Here is an 18,087-nt window from a genome sequence, read left to right as displayed (position 1 = left end):
TTAAAAATCACATGGAAAAGAATAAAAACAGGGTTGGAATGTTAGAGATATTTCAGAGACAGGTTTGGCTGGGTCTCCAGCTGACGGCATTCCTTCCTTCCTGTCTTTCTTAAGCCTTTTCTTGGATTTCTGGCCTAAAGAAGAACTCAGTGAAAGATGGAGGTGGTTGGGGCAGGAGCTCTGCTCCTTCTCTACCTGTTCTTCACTGTACTCTTCTCCTCCTTCAAAATGTACAAGAAGAAAAGCCAGCTACCCCCAGGACCCACTCCCTGGCTCTTGCTGGGAAATCTCCTGCAGAAAGATGTCCTGCCTGTCTACAAGTTCTATACAAAGGTGAGTTTCCCTGTCCATAAATGTCAATAGGATTTTGCCTAGAATAGCAGGACAGAGAGAGGAGGACACAAATTTAATTTCTTCCTTGTCTGGTCTGTGTATATCTGCTTGAGTCTGCTGCTTTGAGAAGCCTTCAGTTAACAGAATGGAGCTTATGATAGGAAAGTTCCTATCCTTTTTGTCTTTTCCCATGCTAGAAGGCTGTAGAGAGTATGGGGATCCATATGAACCAACCTGGGCCATGTGATCTGAGGCCCTTCTTTTGTGCCTTCTCTGTGAGAACTCCATAGGGTGACAACATGAGAATGGGCCTTTGCTGTGGTGGCTCACCATTTGTGCAATGCTCTATCCAAGGAAGCTCACCTGGGGCTTTCATTACATATCTTGAGGCACCAGGCAAAAACATTCATTGTCACCCAGGCCTTTGCCTAATTAAGCCATCTATACCTTTTGAACTTGGGTGGGGGGATATTGTTTCTGTTGTTATTATGCTATGTATGTATGTGTTTTTAAATTAATATTAATAATAATATGATGATGATATAATCCTCAGAATAAGAGCACTATAGAAATCTAAAAAGTAAAAAATAATGAATGAATGAATGAATGAATGAATAACAGCCATGAATTTTGATGGAGGGTAAAGCTACACTTGATGGCCATATTATAGCTTGAGGAAATCTGTCTTGGTGGAACTGAGTGCCTACTACCAACTTTAACTGGTGTCCCAGCTGTGTCTCTATCTTATCAGCTGTTAAAACTGTCCATCATTACATCTAGCAGTCATTAATTCCAAACTCTGTGCTGTGTCAAAGAAGTACAGTCATACCTTGGATGTCGAATGGAATCCTTTCCAGAAGTCCATTAGACTTCCAAAACGTTCGGAGATCAAAGCACGACTTCTGATTGGCTGCAGGAAGCCCCATCAGAAATTCGGCTTCCAAAAATAGTTCACAAACTGAAACTGTCACTTCCAGGTTTGTGGTGTTTGGGAGCCAAAACTTTTGAGAATTAAGCTGTTCGAAAACCAAGGTATGACTGTATTTCCTTGTGTTTCTCTTGAATTTCCCACCATAGAGCATCACTGGGTGACTGGCCAGGAAAGAGATGGGAAAGGGAGCAAAGTCTCTCTCTCCGCTTCCTGCACACCATGACACTGTTACACACTTCTGTCTTGTCTCCTTTTACTCAACCTTTTCCTAAAAAAAGAAAGATTGATCCAGATGTTGTGCCCTTTCCACACAGAGGAGCTGCTTGATCATTTTAGTTTTCCTTTTGGGGACTTTCCCCCCACCAGCTCTACAATATCTCCTTTTGACATTAGTCAACCAGAACTGTGCACAGCATTCCAGATTGAATCACACCATAGAGTTGCACAGGAGAAGTTTTTGCAAGCTTTTGTGAATCTTCCCCACTGCCCTAAGATTGCCATGATGCCAGCTGAGAGGTGGGTCAATATATTTTGTGAGAAAAAGCCTGGCAGGCCAAGTTTGGCCCAGGGAACACAGTTTCTCCACCCCTGCCCTGAGGTATCTGTCCAAAGGAAGCATTGACCAACGAACCTTGCTTGTCTTTGATTCTACTTTCAGTTCATTGATAAATATGGCCCCATCTTTACTGTCTGGATCGGGCCAAAGCCCATCGTTGTGATTTGTGGATATGAAACAATGAAAGATGCTTTTGTGAATCATGCTGAAGAATTTGGTGGGCGTCCTGCAATGCCCTTCATAGACAGAGCGAACAACTATCGAGGTAAGGGGTGTATTGCATTTCTGTGCTTATTTTTGGATTACCTGTGTTAACCTAGGCCCTGCCACACTTCCCTGTCTATTATGCTCAGCAGTTATGCCATGTTTCAGGTACACAAGTAGAGCAGCCATGCTGGATCAAAATGGATGATATCATGCCATGTTTGTGTCTTCTGTATCAGCTGCTTAGATCTTTGTGAACATGTTTGTAGCTTTAGGTTCGATGAATGGTGTGGTGTTTGCCCTCCTAGGTGTGTGACATCATACTGGCTTCACAAGGAAAGGGTTAACTAAGTGTAAAATGATTAACCAATAGGAACCCAAGGGAAGGAGTTAGAGTTAGAGTTGTTAAGAAGTCAGTCTGGAGTTAGAGAAGAGAGAGGGAGGATAAGTCTGTGGGTTGGGATAGTCTGATGTGAGAGAGTGAGAGAATCTGTTAAGAGGAGTCAGTCAAATAGTTGAGATAATCAGTCAGAAGGGATTAAGAAGGTATAGGCCGGTAAAGAAACTAAGGTTAAGAAACTGACAAGAAAATTATCTGAGAAACCATAAACTTGTTAATGCTTATAAAATAAACTTGCTTATTTGGTTTAATTTTAACAACTGTCTGGACTCAGTGTGTACCTGAGAGTAATGGGTTGGTGGCAGCGGGGAAGCAAGCACAGTGGTGGCACAGGGATCAATAGACTGTAAAACATCCGGGGACCCTGTGTGATCGCCAGAAATAATAATAATAATAATAATAATAATAATAATAATAATAATAATAATAATAAATATTTTATTTATACCCCGCCCTCCCCAGCCAAGGCCGGGCTCAGAGCGGCTTACAAGCAATAATAAAAACAAGAAGAATGATTACAACTTAAAAACAAAAATAAAATACAACATTAAAATAATGGAGCATTAAAATATTAAAATGTAGCCTCATTGCAAGAGGAGAAGGAAAAGAAAAAAGAAAGAGAGGGAGGGAGAAATGGAGAACTTGGCATTGTGAAAAGAGTAACAGAACAACAGCCATGAAGCCAAACAAAAAACAAAAAACCAACTGATAGCACAAGATGTTTTGGCAAACCAGTGCTTGAGTGTGTGAAAAAGTGACCTGTGTGAAGAAGTGCTGATATAGCATTGGCGCAAGTTGCTCCTGCCCCCCCTATTCCGGATAGATTATCAGAGGGAAATTTTGTGGGGAAGTCCAGCTCCATGCTCATAGCTCAGTTGGTAGAGAATGAGACTCAACCTCAGGGTCGTGGGTTTGAGCCCCACATCAGGCAAAAGGTTCTTGCATTGCAGGGATTGGACTAGAAGACCCTCGTGGTCCCTTCCATCTCTACAATTCTGTGGTTCTTTTAATGTTGTATAATCTCAGTGCAAGCGAACCGCAAACAAATCAGGCTGAATGCTGAATAATCCAGTTGTCTGGAACCACCCCTGTTTCCAATTACAAATGGGAATATAGCCTGAAGGAGGAAGGCACCATCTCTCATATTGAAACTTCCTGCTGGTTTCTGCACATTGAGCTCTCCACCTGTTTCCTTTCAGGAATGGTCAACAGAAATGAGGCAAAATGGAGAGAGGTGCGCAGGTTCACATTATCCACCCTGCGGGAATTTGGGATGGGAAAGAAAACAATGTCTGAGAGGATACAAGAGGAAGCCCTTTGCCTGGTGGAAGAATTGGTGGCCACACAAGGTACTCTTGGGCCATACGTCTTCCAAAGAAAATTCTGCCATCCTTCAATGCAGGAAGTGGGGTTTTATTTTGTGATTGTTGTTGGTGATTGTAATTTGTCTCTTCTTACTTCAGACCTCTCCGATTTTAATTCTCTCTTTAAATATTGGGCAAGCTTTATATTCTTCTTGGGGGTGGTGGTTCTATGATTAATTTGTTTTTAAAGCTAAGTGTCAGGGGTCTGCCTCCAAGGGAGAGGGGAGAGACAGGAATGTACAGACAGCCTCCTCCTTTGTTGAGCAGCTGCACCTCGTCAGTCTGGTGAAAGCGAGACTTTAGGAGAAATGGACGACGAGAGAAAGGGGGGGGGGGAGGATGCAAAGGCTCAGTCAGGCTGAGATGAGCCACGACACCTGTCAGGGACTCAGGAGCAGAGGCACAGGAAAGGGAGGAAATAGAGAGCGAGGGGGAGGAATCCGAAGGAAATGTTAGCGATGACAGCGGTCCGAGGTCTCTGAGTCTTTCCAGCGAATCGGAAGATTCACAGAAAGGGGCTCCCATGGTCAGAGCAAGGGGGGTGCCGAGGGGGACACCCCAGGAAGAAGGGGCCAGAGGGGACTCAGAGAGCAGCAGTTGGAAATCAGGACCAGCTTCCCCACCAGAGCGCAGTAGGGGGGAGGAGTCCCAGGTATCGGGATCAGGCGGCTCACCGCCAGCGGGAGGACATGAGTCAGGATTGGCCACGCCTCCATCGGGGAGCGAGGAAACGGTCAAGAGGAAGGTTGAAGGCTGGGCGTGCGCGCCAAGTTCAAATGTACAGGAGGGCGGCGCAGTTGGCAGCCCGGATAGGGAGCCAGGTCCCAAAGCCCGCCGAAAAGAGGGGGAGGAGTCAGGGGGGTCAGCGTCAGCGTCAGAAGAGTCCAGAAAGGAGGAGACCCCGGGGGGGCAGAAGGACCCAGAGGAGAAACTAGAGACGGAAGAGGTGGAGTAAGGTTAGAGTCTTAAGTTGGTGTACAAGGGGTGGAGACTCAGATGGAGCTTTGCCGGTCTAGCCCCTAGACGTAGAGCTGGGCGCTGCGGCTTGAAAATGGAAACTGTACTTCAATAAAGACTTTTGTACATTACTACCGGCTAGCGTTGGTCCTCTGTGAGCTGGGACCTGGAGCCAGCTCTGACAACACTGCTTCCAGGGAGTTGGACGTGCCTCTTCCATTGCATAGTTTTCGCCAGGGAATTACACGTAAGGAAAAGAGGCGGAAATGGGGTTCTCCCGGGCTTATATACTGGAGGGCAAACAGGAAGAAGGCACTTCCGGAATCTGCTGGTGATTGAGGCAGACATGGATTTTGGACCTCTGCACTGTACATAGTTTTTGCGCTCAATAAAACTTATAAAACCCTCCCAAAACTAACCCACCTATTACAAACCCTTCCAGTTTGCATCCCCCAAACCCAACTCCGCAGATGGCAGGGAAAACTACACTCCTTTATCTTCTCACACAAAAACCCAAGAATAAGCCCCAAATACCTGCACCTCCCCACCTCAGAAGGAGGACGGGGAATCCCCAACATAGAAGGATATTATACTGCCAACCAAATACGCCATATAATCCCATATATACTAGAAGATGAGACAAAACTATGGATACACCTAGAGAGGGACACAACTGAAAATACCTGCACCACAGCATACCCTCTCCTCCCGAACAAACTAAGGAAAATTCCCATGGCATGGAAAACAGTAATAGGCAAACTATCCCCAACCCCATCCCCACTAATTCCCTAGGCTTCCCACCCATTATTCCACCACGCAGCACAAAACCTCCAGATTAAAACCTGGCAAACCAAAGGCCTATATCACCTAATAGACTTCTACGAAAATAACAAACTTTATCAACACAAGAAATACAAGATAAACTAGAAGACACCCAAATGCCCTGGTTAACGCATCACCAATTACATGCCTTCTTAAACAATCCAGCAGTAAAATCAGCAGCAACTAGGCCACTGACAACCTTTGAAAACCTCCTTTTAACAACAAAGGGACACGGCAGAGAAATGGTATCCGCAGTATACAAAATACTACTACAAAATCCCACGAATTCCCTAGACGCAATCAAAAAACAATGGGAGGATGACATAAGCTATGAGATTAACCCCACTCAATGGACCAAAATGTGGACTATACCCCCCTTTAAATGCATATCAACGAAAAGAAAAGAACTCACTCTGAAACTCACCTACAGGTGGTACCTAACACCAAGAAAACTAGCACTAATACGCCGAGGAATCTCACCAAAATGCTGGAGAGGGTGCACCTCCACAGGCACATACCTCCACATGTGGTGGGAGTGCCCCCAAATCCAACCATTCTGGACAACAACTGTACGAGAAATAAGTAAAATAACCAAGCAAGTATTAGAAATCACCCCAGAATTGGCTTTACTAAACATCTTCCAAGACAATAATGCCCACTTACACCACAAAGAACTCATAACCCACCTACTTTCAGCAGCCAGAAGCATCATAGCCAGACACTGGAGAGACCTGTCAGGAGTAGGCATGGACCAATGGTACCAAATAGTATGGGAAACAGCCCTACTAGAAAAATTAACCAATAAACTGAAACTGACACGGGGACAAATAGAAGAAGACGCCTTTACGGCTCCCCTTTATCACATACACAGCCCAACAAGACAACGACAATAATCCACCAACAGCATACAAATCAATATGGCTAACCTGATCCAAAACACCCACCCACCCCACTCACACATGAAAACAAAGACCACCACAGCCAACCACAAATGAATAACCACACCCTAGGCCAACCCCAACCTCTCTCACCACCAAAGGAACACAAGCGAACAGCAAAGAACCTGCACAAGCAATGCTGACACCAAACCCTACATATAGTAAGTGAAATAGAAACATTGCCACCCGACCCCACTCTCACCCATTGGCTGAGGGAGGCGGCGTACAGCTTTTGGGTCATGTGGCCAGCATGACTAAGCTACTTCCCACGAACCAGAGCAGCGCACGGAAACACCATTTACCTTCCCGCTGGAGCAGTACCTATTTATCTACTTACACTTTGACGTGCTTTCGAACTGCTAGGTTGGCAGGAACAAGGACCGAGTGTGGCGATCACACAGGGTCCCCGGACGTTTCACCATCTATTGATCCCTCTGCCACCACTTTATTTCTTGCTGCCACCACCCAGGCCCTACCTAGTAAAATACTGAGTCCAGTCAGGGTTAAATTGGAACATAAACTTCTGTTTATTTATTGCAGTTTAACAAGTGTGTGGTTTCATAAACGGTCTCAGTCAATTACAATCATGGGGTGCCTATCCAGACCTATAACTTCTGCTGCCTGCTCTCACTCACTAAACCACCTCTCAGATTTTTACCTGCCTTCCTAGCTCCTAACTGTTCCTGACTCAGCTTTTTTCGCTACACTAACTGATGGATCCTGATAGATTTCGCTAACTGATGGATCCTGATAGATTCCGACAAGCCTTGCGGAACCCTGCTCCTCCTGGCGACTCATTAGATGACCTTGTTGAGGACTGGAATAACCGGCTCTTGGCAGCCATTGATGAGATCATGCCTAAGCGCCCTCTGCGACCCCGTCGAAACCGGGCCCCTTGGTTTACTGAGGAGCTCCGGAAAATGAAGCGGGATCTCAGACAGCTAGAGCGAGTATGGCGACGGACTCGTGACGGAGCCTCAAGAACATCTTATAGGACGCTTATGAAAGCCTATGAGATGGCTATGAAAGCTGCTAAGAAATCTTACTTTGCAGCTTCCATTGCATCCGCTAGCTCTCGCCCGGCACAACTTTTTAGAATAATTAGGTCAATAACGTCCTTAGGAGGACAAACAAATTTAAGCACAAATTCGACCCACAGCTGTGAGGCATTCGCAAGCTTTTTTGCGGAGAAAGTCCTGTTGCTCCGCCGTGACCTCCCTGCCAATTTAGATACAGTGACTGAACTGGAGGCCCCTCGACTGACTTCAGGTCCAGTGTTGGACCATTTCGATTGGATACTCCCTACTGATGTGGATAGATTCCTCCAAGTTGGTAGGCCCACCACCTGCCTCCTTGATCCGTGCCCGTCTTGGCTGATTAGGGAGTGTCCAGATGTTGCGCGGACCCCCCTGGTTGAAATTATCAATTTGTCCCTTGACACGGGGACATTCCCAGGGGAACTGAAGGAAGCAGTGGTGTGTCCACTCTTAAAGAAAACTTCATTAGATCCCTTAGACCTATCCAATTACCGCCCAGTTTCAAATCTTGCATACCTGGGTAAGGTAATTGAGAGAGCGGTTGCTGAACAGCTTGGTAGGTTTCTGGAGGAAACATCGGCATTAGATCCATTTCAGTCCAGTTTCTGTCCTGGTTTTGGGACGGAGACGGCTCTGGTTGCCCTAACAGATGATCTCCGTAGACAACTGGATCGAGGCGGGTCAGGACTGCTGATCCTTTTAGATTTGTCAGCAGCCTTTGACATGGTCGATCATGATCTTCTGGACCACCGCCTCGCAGATGTGGGGATACAGGGCATAGCCCGTAACTGGTTGTGCTCTTTTATCTCTGGTCGGGGACAGAGGGTGGCACTAGGGAGGGAAATGTCATCGCGCCACTCCTTGGTGTGTGGAGTGCCGCAGGGCGCAATTCTCTCCCCGATGCTTTTTAACATCTTTATGTGCCCCCTTGCCCAGATTATCCGGAGCTTTGGGCTGGGCTGTCACCAATATGCTGATGACACTCAGCTCTAACTGCTGATGGATGGCCACACCGACTCGGCCCTGAACACACTGACCAGATGCTTGGAAGCTGTGGCTGGATGGTTTCGTGGGAGGCGATTGAAACTAAATCCTTCGAAGACAGAGGTCCTATGGCTAGGTCAGGATGGCATGGGGATGAGGGAGCAACTCCCTTTTCTTGCGGGGGCCCAATTAGTGCCATTGCCTTCCGTTAAGAGTTTGGGTGTAATCCTTGATGCCTCCCTTTCCATGGAGGCGCAAGTTACAGCAACAGCCAAGGCGACATTTTTCCACCTTCGCCGGATCAAGCAGTTGGTCCCTTACCTTTCCCACCCCGACCTGGCCACAATGATCCATGCGACGGTCATCTCCAGGCTTGACTACTGTAATTCGCTCTACGCGTGGCTGCCCTTGAAGCTGTCCCAGAAACTCCAGCGGGTACAGAATGCTGCAGCGAGGCTCCTCACGGGGTCTTTGCCATGGGAGCATATTCACCCAGTGCTTTTCAAGCTGCACTGGCTCCCGGTGGAGTACAGGGTCAGATTTAAGGTGCTGCTTTTGACCTTTAAAGCCCTTCACGGCTTAGGACCCTCGTACCTATGGGACCGCCTCTCCTGGTATGCCCCATGGAGAGCCTCAAGGTCCATAAATAACAACACCCTAGTGGTCCCAGGCCCTAAGGAAGTTAGATTGGCTTCAACCAGAGCCAGGGCCTTTTCAACACTGGCTCCGGCCTGGTGGAACGCTCTGCCTCATGAGACCAGAGCCCTGCAGGATCTGATTTCTTTCCGCAAGGCCTGTAAGACAGAGTTGTTCTGCCTGGCCTTTGGCTTGGAGCCAATTTGATTCCCTCCCTCCCTCTCTTTCTCTTTTCTTTTCCTTCTCCTCCTGCAATGAGGCTACATTTTAATATTTTAATGTTCCATTATTTTAATGTTGTATTTTATTTTTGTTTTTAAGTTGCAATCATTCATCTTGTTTTATTATTGCTTGTAAGCCGCTCTGAGCCCGGCCTTGGCTGGGGAGGGCGGGGTATAAATAAAAAATTATTATTATTATTATTATTATTATTATTATTATTATTATTATTATTATTATTATACACTAACTCAACCTACCTACAGACTCTATCCCAATTCACTCTCACTCCAACCAGCCACCCAACTCCCATCGAACTCCCCCTTCGCCTCTCCCAGAGCTGATTTTATAGTCCCTCTGACTCCACCCCCCTGGGTTCTGATTAGGTAACCTGTTTAACTATTTCACCTCCAGCACTCTCATATGTTAACGTCATACCGAGCAACGGGAGCTCACCCCATTGCTGGGATTCAAACCGCGAACCTTCTGATCAGCAAGCCCTAGGCTCTGTGGTTTAGACCACAGTGCCACCTATGTCCCTTAAATTCCAGAGAGATATCAAAAGGAAAATATATCAGTTTTGCCATAAAGGCAAAAAAAGCGCCTCAGAGTGGCTGGGACAACCCAGTCAGATGGAAGGAGTATATTATTATTATTATTATTATTATTATTATTATTATTATTATTATTACTACTACTACTACTACTAGTAGTAGTAATAATAATTATTATTATTACTAGTAGTAATAATAATATTAGCGGGTGGTGCTGTGCGTTAAACCACAGAGCCTAGGACTTGCCGATCAGAAGGTTGGCGGTTCGAATCCCCGAGACAGGGTGAGCTCCCGTTGCTCGGTCCCTGCTCCTGCCAACCAAACGGTTCGAAAGCACCTCAAAGTGCAAGTAGGTAAATAGGTACCGCTCTGGCGGGAAGGTAAACGGCGTTTCCGTGTGCTGCTGTGGTTCGCCAGAAGCGGCTTAGTCATGCTGGCCACATGACCCGGAAGCTTGTCGCCGGCTCCCTTGGCCAATAAAGCGAGATGAGTGCCACAACCCCAGAGTTGGCCACGACTGGACCTAATGGTCAGGGGTCCCTTTACCTTTACCTTACTGCTACTACTACTACTACTACTACTACTACTACTACCAACTTGCCAAGCCCCACTCACCATGTCTTGTTTTTCTTGCAGGGCAGGCCTTTGACCCAAGAAGAAGCATCACATGTGCTGTTTCAAATGTCCTCTCTTCAGTTGTTTTTGGGAATCGGTTTGACTACAAAGATCCGGTGCTGCTGGAGAACCTGCGTATTGTGCAGGACTTCATGGGCTACCTCCGTACTTTATCAATGCAGGCATGTTGTTCCTTCTGCATGCTGAACCTGGGGGTCTTTCTTCCACCTCTGTGTTTCTTTCTGCTGATAACTATTTCTGCACTCAAACAGGCATGCTTCCTCAAATTTACTTATGTCACCAGTAGGGATGTAAAATGTGGTTCAATTCCTCTCAGTGTGATCTGTTACAGGTCTTTCTCCCACATAACAAACTGCAATCCAAATCAGTTCTTCACCCCAGTGGCATGTCTTTATGCAAATAATGCCAAAAATATCATCACATTTTTGTTAAAGTTGTAAGTTTAGATAAAATGCCATGTTTGAATGCTGTAACCTAAAGGAAAAACGTTGCACTCTGACAAAAGCATCAGAGAAGGCTCCTATTTTTCCACTGGAGTGAGATAAGTGACCTGATGACTCATTTCTGGATACAAGAGTGGCAGAGCTCTCACAGCAGGAAGCTGAAACTTGAAAAGTCTCTGTGTGTGCTTGTTGGACATGACTACTACTACTACTAGTAGCAGAAGAAGCAGCAACAGCAGCAGTAGCAGAGAAGTTCCAAAAGCCACATTAATTTAATAGCCTCTGAATGAGAGAGAGGCAAATACAGTTTATCTCATTTCTCATTTATCTCATTTATGATTGCAGTTTATCTTATTTCCTCATTTCCCCATTGCTTCTGTTCCAGATTTATAATTTACTCCCAGGAATAATGGCTTACCTACCTGGACAGCACAAGAAGATATTAGCAGACTGTGCAAAAATGAAGGCCTTCATTCGTGAGAGGGTGGAGTCCCACAGGAGGACACTGGATCCTCAGAATCTCCGTGACTATATTGATTGCTTCCTTATCAGGTCAGAGAAGGTAGGGAGATCCACACCTTTCTTTCCCTACATTTCTGAGATGCCTTCATTTGTAGTTAATTTGAAACTGTCCCTCATTGTTGTTGCACTCCCACATTCTGAACCATTGTCCCTCTCTTGGCTTTGGTGGCTGCTAAAGTCCATCTCCAAACTAATCTCAGATGGAAACATCTGTCCTCCAGTATATTGAGACATCAACCCAGGCAGCAGAAATGCAGCTGACCAAAATGAAATCATACATGAGATTGTGGCCTGAAATCCCCCTCCCCCACCACGCTGGTTCTCAATGGTGTCTTTATATTCAACAATATCTTTATATTGCAATAAGCCATGTACATCTTGTGTTAGAAGTTAACACAGTTCATTCCATTTATAGCCTTGAGAAGACAAGGTCATGACAGACCAGACCACCAAGGTTATTGTGTGGAATAGGATGAGATGTTTCAATTTCTCCACCCTCCTTTCCCTTCTGCCTTGTTTACAGAAACAAACCAATCCTGAGAATATCTACAGCACCGAAGAGCTTGTCCAGTGCGTGTTTGGACTCTTTATTGCTGGGTCAACAAACTCAAGCACTGCCTTAGTCTTCAGCCTCCTGGTGATGGCTAAATTTCCACACATTCAAGGTACTTAAATGGCCAAAAGATCTGATTTCCTCTGCTATCCAACACAAAATTTTTCAAAGGTCACTTGCAGTAAATTCAACAAAACAGCAAAATATGCACTATTTCACTAATATAGTAATAGTGTTATGGTAAAAAACATGTAAAGAAAATATCAATGAACAATTGGAAGTTGCATGATAAAAAAAACAGCAAAGCTGTTCAGAGGCAGTAAGACTTACTCATAAAGATCATTGCAGAACAAAAAAGTATTTCTACACCTCTAAAGATGTCAGACGAGGAGGTTTGAATGGGGGTTAACTTTAGCCTTAGTTTCTAAGAAGAGAAAGATGATTTGACATACAATTTTTTATATTTTCATGCTCCTTTCCACTCAGATGAATCCCTAAGTGACTTACAAACAATTATTAATAATGGCATGATAGAACATAGTAGAAAATCACAAATACAGTACAGCATAAATCATATGAATACCGTATTTTTCGCACCATAGGGCGCACCGACCCCTCTCGCACTCCAGGCTTCAGGAAGCTATCCGCTAGCCGTGGGAGACCCAGCTCTCCCACGGCTAGCGGAGCGCTGCATTAATCCCGAAGCTTGGGGCGTGCGGAGCTCCGCACGCCCCAAGCTTCGGGATTAGCGCTCTGCTAGCTGTGTCTAGGCTGTGGATAGCAGCCGGCTTCCCGGAGCGTCAGGCGCCCTGAAAGCAGAGCGCCCGGTGCTTCGGGAACACATCCGCAGCATGGGGAGCCTTGCAGGAGTTCCCCGCAGGGCTCCCCACGCTGCAGATAGCAGCCTGCCGCCCGGCGCGAAGGGCGCCCTGAAGCAGAGCACCCCTCGCGCCGGGCAGACATCCGCAGCGTGCGGAGCTTTGCAGGAGTTCCCCACAGGGCTCCCCACGCTGCGGATAGCAGTCTGCCGCCCGGCGCGAGGGGCGCCCTGAAGCAGAGCACCCCTCGTGCCGGGCAGACATCCGCAGCGTGCGGAGCCTTGCAGGAGTTCCCCACAGGGCTCTCCACGCTGCGGATAGCAGCCTGCTGCCTGGCAGGTGGGGCCCACTGAAGCAGAGTGCCCCACGCGCCAGGCAGACATCAGCCAGCCCCACAAGCTCGGGGGACAGCAGGGAGGCGCAGCGCCACTATCCCACTGTTCCTCGACCTGGTTCGGTTTCCCTGACCTGCTTTTGGGGGGGAAATAAAGGGAAATTTCCCCCCCTTTATTTCCCCCCAAAAAAACTAGGTGCGTCCTATGGTCCGGTGCGTCCAATCGTGCGAAAAATACGGTAATTCACAAATATTCAGATGATGCTCCCTGCATTTTGGAAGAGAAATTGCTTGAGAAAATAGTACTGCGTCAGATGAAAAGCAGCTCCAGAGTTCTGGAAGTACATTTTCTGAATGCTTTCCATTGCAGCAAAAGTTCAACAGGAGATTGATGAGGTGGTAGGTGCCAACCGCATCCCTGGCATGGACGATTGGGTGAGGATGCCCTTCACAAATGCCGTTATCCATGAGACTCAACGATTTGAAAAAGGGAGCCTTGAGGGCTTCCCACGTGCAACAACGTGTCGTACAGAGTTCCGGGGCTACATCATCCCACAGGTATGATTCATGCATGGAATGATCAGTTTACTATGGGGAGGAAAAGGGAGGGATTTAGCATCACATGAAGGGCCTTGATCTGCCATAGTTCCAGGCAGTGTGGAGACAAGTCGTAGTAAGTTCCACCCACCTACTCCATTTCTGTGATTTTTCAGAATGCTATGCAATTATGTGAGACAGACTGCTTCAGCAATCACTGTCTTTCTGAAAAGAATGTCCTTTCTTATATGACTGTGAAACCAAAACAAATAATGCAATGTCTATCTTCTCCCTGAAGTCCACCACTGTGGTTCCAATGCTCACAACTGTGCACTATGACCCTCTCCAGTGGGAGACTCCAGAAAAGTTTAACCCTGGACATTTCTTGGATGAGAAGGGTCAGTTCCGGAAAAGAAATGCCTTCATGCCTTTTTCTGCAGGTGACTTGATTCGCATGTTGTGGGGTTGGGGCTGGTGGCCGGTGTGTGAGTAGGAGTGGGACGCTGGGAGAAAACTGATGGTTTTAGGACATGGGTAGGCAAACTAAGGCCCGGGGGCCCGATCTGGCCCAATCACCTTCTAAATCCGGCCCACAGATGGTCCGGGCATCAGCATTTTTTACATGAGTAGAATGTGTCCTTTTATTTAAAATGCATCTCTGGGTTATTTGTGAGGCATAGGAATTCGTTCATCCCCCCCTCCCCCGATATAGTCCTGCTCCCCACAAGGTCTGAGGGACAGTGAAAAAGTTTGCTGTTCTAGGAGATAAATAAATGCTGGAATTGGAGTGATGGAATGAAGGGCAAGGGTATTTCTCCTGTTTACCTAATATTTGCTTTGGAACTAATATGCATATGTGGAGCCATTGAGCAAGGGTTTCTACACACAAACTCACACAGATTTGCATAAAACTGATTTGGTTCTGCTTTTCAAATGAGAGCAATTTCACACACACAGACCCCAGAAATAGGTCACATGTTGTCTAAGTTCTTGGATTTATCTGTATGAAGAAGTCCCACACGTTTGCTGTCTTACACTGAGTTCTTTGGATCTTCTGTTGCCCTAATGACTCATTAAAAGGTAAAGGGACCCCTGACCATTAGGTCCAGTCATGGCCGACTCTGGGATTGTGGCTCTCATCTTGCCTGCTTACAGCTTCCGGGTCATGTGGCCAGCATGACTAAGCTGCTTCTGGTGAACTGGAGCAGCGCATGGAAACGCTGTTTACCTTCCCGCCAGAGAGGTACCTATTTATCTACTTGCACTTTGTGCTTTCAAACTGCTAGGTTGGCAGGAGCAGGGACCGAGCAACGGGAGCTCACCCCATCGCGGGGATTCGAAATGCCGACCTTTTGATCGGCAAGTCCTAGGCTCTGTGGTTTAACCCACAGCGCCACCCGAATCCCAATGACTCATTACCTCCAGGCTATTACCTGAAAAAGAATGTTGGTCTGGCTTAATTAGCTTTTAAAACATGCCTATTCCAGATTAGCATCAAGCAGGTCTTCCAAATCCTGCTGTACTTTGATGCTACATAACATGTCTGCAATGAAATGCCACCCACGAGTCAGAGAAGCAAAACAAACTGGAGACCAACAGTTCAAAAACCTACTTGCTGAACCACCTTGACCTTTCATGTACATAACAGTGTGCAAGCAGAGAGCTGTAGACACCAACTGAGAATTGGCCCTATTGCTGCCCTTGTTATGCTTGCTTTGGTTTTTGGTTTTTTAAAAAACCTCTTAAACTCTAGCATTTGCTGTGCACTATCTTGGTCTTTGGTTATTGATTGGCTCTGCCTTCTTTGTCTCTGCCAGGAAAACGGGCATGCCCAGGGGAAGCCCTGGCTCGGATGGAACTGTTCCTGTTCTTCGCTGTTCTGCTCCAGAACTTCACCTTCCAGCTGGTGGGAGATTTCAAAGAAATGGACGTAGCATCTTTTCATATGCAGTACAAAATGAAGAGCGCATGCGTACAAATGCAAGCCATTAGACGTTCTAAGTGATCCAGTGAGGTAAACTAAGCAGAAGGGATCAAGTCAGTGCCTCCAAAACTATTTGTAGTAAGTAGAATGGAAGCACTGAGAGATTTGAATCCAACAGTACTGAGGAAAACCAAATATTCCAAGCTTAGGTGGAACAGGCCATAGGAGCCGCCCCCCAGTAAAATATTTGAGGAGGCTGCCCTCCAAGTTGATAGATATTACCATTCAAATGGGGTGCATATGCCGCATCTTGCGATCAATTATGCAGGGCAGGACTTACACCCCCCCCCCCATATTTTATTAAAGTTAGCACCCCTGGACAAGGCAGAAATTGAACAGGCTAATCCCGATATTCTCAGACATCAGCTCCCATCATCCCAGCTAGTAGTTGCTAGCAGGTTGCATGGGTGATAATGTGTTTGCTATCCTCACTTTTCAATGCCACACATTGCCCATTATTCAATGCCAATTATTCACAGTAAACAGAACAGAAGTAAAACAAGGCTCCAAAAATGAATGGAATGTCAAGTGATCATACCTTTACAAGTGTGTGTGAAGCAGATACTGCAAAACAGTTTGTTGTTTAGTCGTGTCCAACTCTTTGTGACCCCATGGACCAGAGCACGCCAGGCACTCCTGTCATCCACTGCCTCCTGCAGTTTGGTCAAACTCATGCTGGTAGCTTCGAGAACACTGTCCAACCATCTCGTCCTCTGTCGTCCCCTTCTCCTTGTGCCCTCAATCTCTCCCAACATCAGGGTCTTTTCCAGGGAGTCTTCTCTTCTCATGAGGTGGCCAAAGTATTGGAGCCTCAGCTTCACGACCTGTCCTTCCAGTGAGCACTCAGGGCTGATTTCCTTCAGAATGGATAGGTTTGATCTTCTTGCAGTCCATGGGACTCAAAACAGTAAATTACCCGAATTAAGGCTATGACAGTAATTTTGAAATATAATAAGGAGCCTAACTAAATGAAATACTATGTCAATATATTTTGTTTTTGTTTTACAGAAGGTATCTTTAGGAAAATAATAAATTTAGTTTTGCCTGAAAAACTAAAAAATAAAGCAGTAGTTATTATTATTATTATTATTACATTTCTACATGCAGCAAAAACATGCAATAATATCCGTTTCTTTGGGGGGATTAAGAAATTTTAAAGATTGAAATTAAATTCTAATCCAATCTGTAAATTCGTGAAGAAATCCATTTTTCAGTCTACCAAAAATAAATTGCCTTCAGAAATATATATATATTTCAGATACTTTTTTTAGCATCAAGAGAAAAGAAAATGCAGCTGTGTTGATTCTTTTATTGCTTAAAGCAGCCTTGGGGAGGAAAAGTCCAACTGATTTTGGTGTTCTAATGTTAATATTGCAGACTGAATTACTATTACAGGCAAGAAATATTGTTAGTACCTTGGTATCTACATTAATTACAGAATTAGCTTATAATTTGCCCAGCTGGCTTGGTCTTTACCAGGTTTGGAAATAACAGAGATATGAGCATCCTACCATACAGATGGCAAAGAAGAGTGGGAATATAATTTCAATCAGTCAATAAAAAAACTTTATGAGGGGAGTGCATAAAGTTTCCACTCTGTTCTACATGCCACACCAAGTTTTTAAAACTCCCATAAGGATGCCTTCCAGTTATTTAAGGGTAAACTGTGTTAAGATAAATTATAGAACAAAATTTGAGAAAGAGGGAAAGGATTTGCTGAAACAGCTAATTGAATTAGAATACAAAAAAGGGAGGTGTGAGGAAGTCGAGGAAATAAGTAAATGAGAGATAAAGATATGCAAATATCGGATCTGTTCTTTTTTCTTTTTAAAATGTTTTTGTTTTTTCTCTTTTTACTGATCTGCTGTATTGTTCTTTTATTGTTTTTTTTATTTTTTTATTTTTGAAGTATTGTAATTTCTTTATTGTTTGCTTTTTCTTTTCTTTTCTGTAATAGTTAAACTTTAATAAATATCATTAAAAAAAAAGGATGCCTTCCAGTTAAATATTTTCCTAAACTAAAAAGCCAAAATCGAAGTGTTAAAAGATGGGCTCCTGTCAGTAAGAGTTTTCATTTTCCTTCCGGCTGGAGAATGTTGAAGGTTTTCACTGTGTCAGATGTGTAGTGGTTTCAGAAATCTGGAAAAAGAGCTCTCAATGTTGTTTTTTATTACAACAAAAGTTCAACAGTAGATCGAAGAGGTGGGAGGTGCCAACCATGTCCCTGGCATGGAAGATAGGGTGAGGATGCCCTGTACCAATGCTGTTGTCCATGAGGTTCAACAATATGAAGAAGAGAGCCTTGAGAGCTTACCACAGGACACA

At 45.3% G+C, this 18,087-nt stretch overlaps 1 protein-coding gene across 3 annotated transcripts; it reads left to right on the top strand.

Annotated features, from left to right (window-relative positions):
• Positions 1–47: 47 nt before the first annotated feature.
• On the top strand, positions 48–17,008 carry LOC114590725 (cytochrome P450 2C20-like). 3 transcript variants are annotated; one of them, XM_077924310.1, is made up of 9 exons: positions 48–333; positions 1,923–2,085; positions 3,624–3,773; positions 10,572–10,732; positions 11,400–11,576; positions 12,060–12,201; positions 13,612–13,799; positions 14,077–14,176; positions 15,596–17,008. In XM_077924310.1, the coding sequence occupies exons 1-9, from the start codon at positions 157–159 to the stop codon at positions 15,781–15,783; spliced, it is 1,446 nt and encodes a 481-aa protein (XP_077780436.1). In that variant the 5' UTR covers positions 48–156; the 3' UTR covers positions 15,784–17,008. The 3 variants fall into 3 exon arrangements, with proteins under 3 accessions (XP_077780436.1, XP_077780437.1, XP_077780435.1); XM_077924309.1 differs by having other exon boundaries at positions 50–333; positions 14,077–14,218; XM_077924311.1 differs by lacking the exon at positions 3,624–3,773 and having other exon boundaries at positions 14,077–14,218.
• The last annotated feature ends 1,079 nt before the right edge of the window (positions 17,009–18,087 follow it).

This window comes from Podarcis muralis, chromosome 2 (assembly GCF_964188315.1).
Source record: "Podarcis muralis chromosome 2, rPodMur119.hap1.1, whole genome shotgun sequence".
Taxonomy (NCBI): domain Eukaryota; kingdom Metazoa; phylum Chordata; class Lepidosauria; order Squamata; family Lacertidae; genus Podarcis; species Podarcis muralis.
The sequence above is the reverse complement of the archived record's forward strand: the minus strand, read 5'-3'. Positions and strand labels throughout refer to the sequence as shown.

Coding starts and splice junctions, on each gene's coding strand:
- LOC114590725 (XM_077924309.1), top strand. CDS start 157: ATGGAGGTGGTTGGGGCAGGAGCTCTGCTCCTTCTCTACCTGTTCTTC. Junction 10,733..11,399: donor TCCGTACTTTATCAATGCAG/GCATGTTGTTCC, acceptor CTTCTGTTCCAG/ATTTATAATTTACTCCCAGG. Junction 14,219..15,595: donor CTTCATGCCTTTTTCTGCAG/GTGACTTGATTC, acceptor TGTCTCTGCCAG/GAAAACGGGCATGCCCAGGG.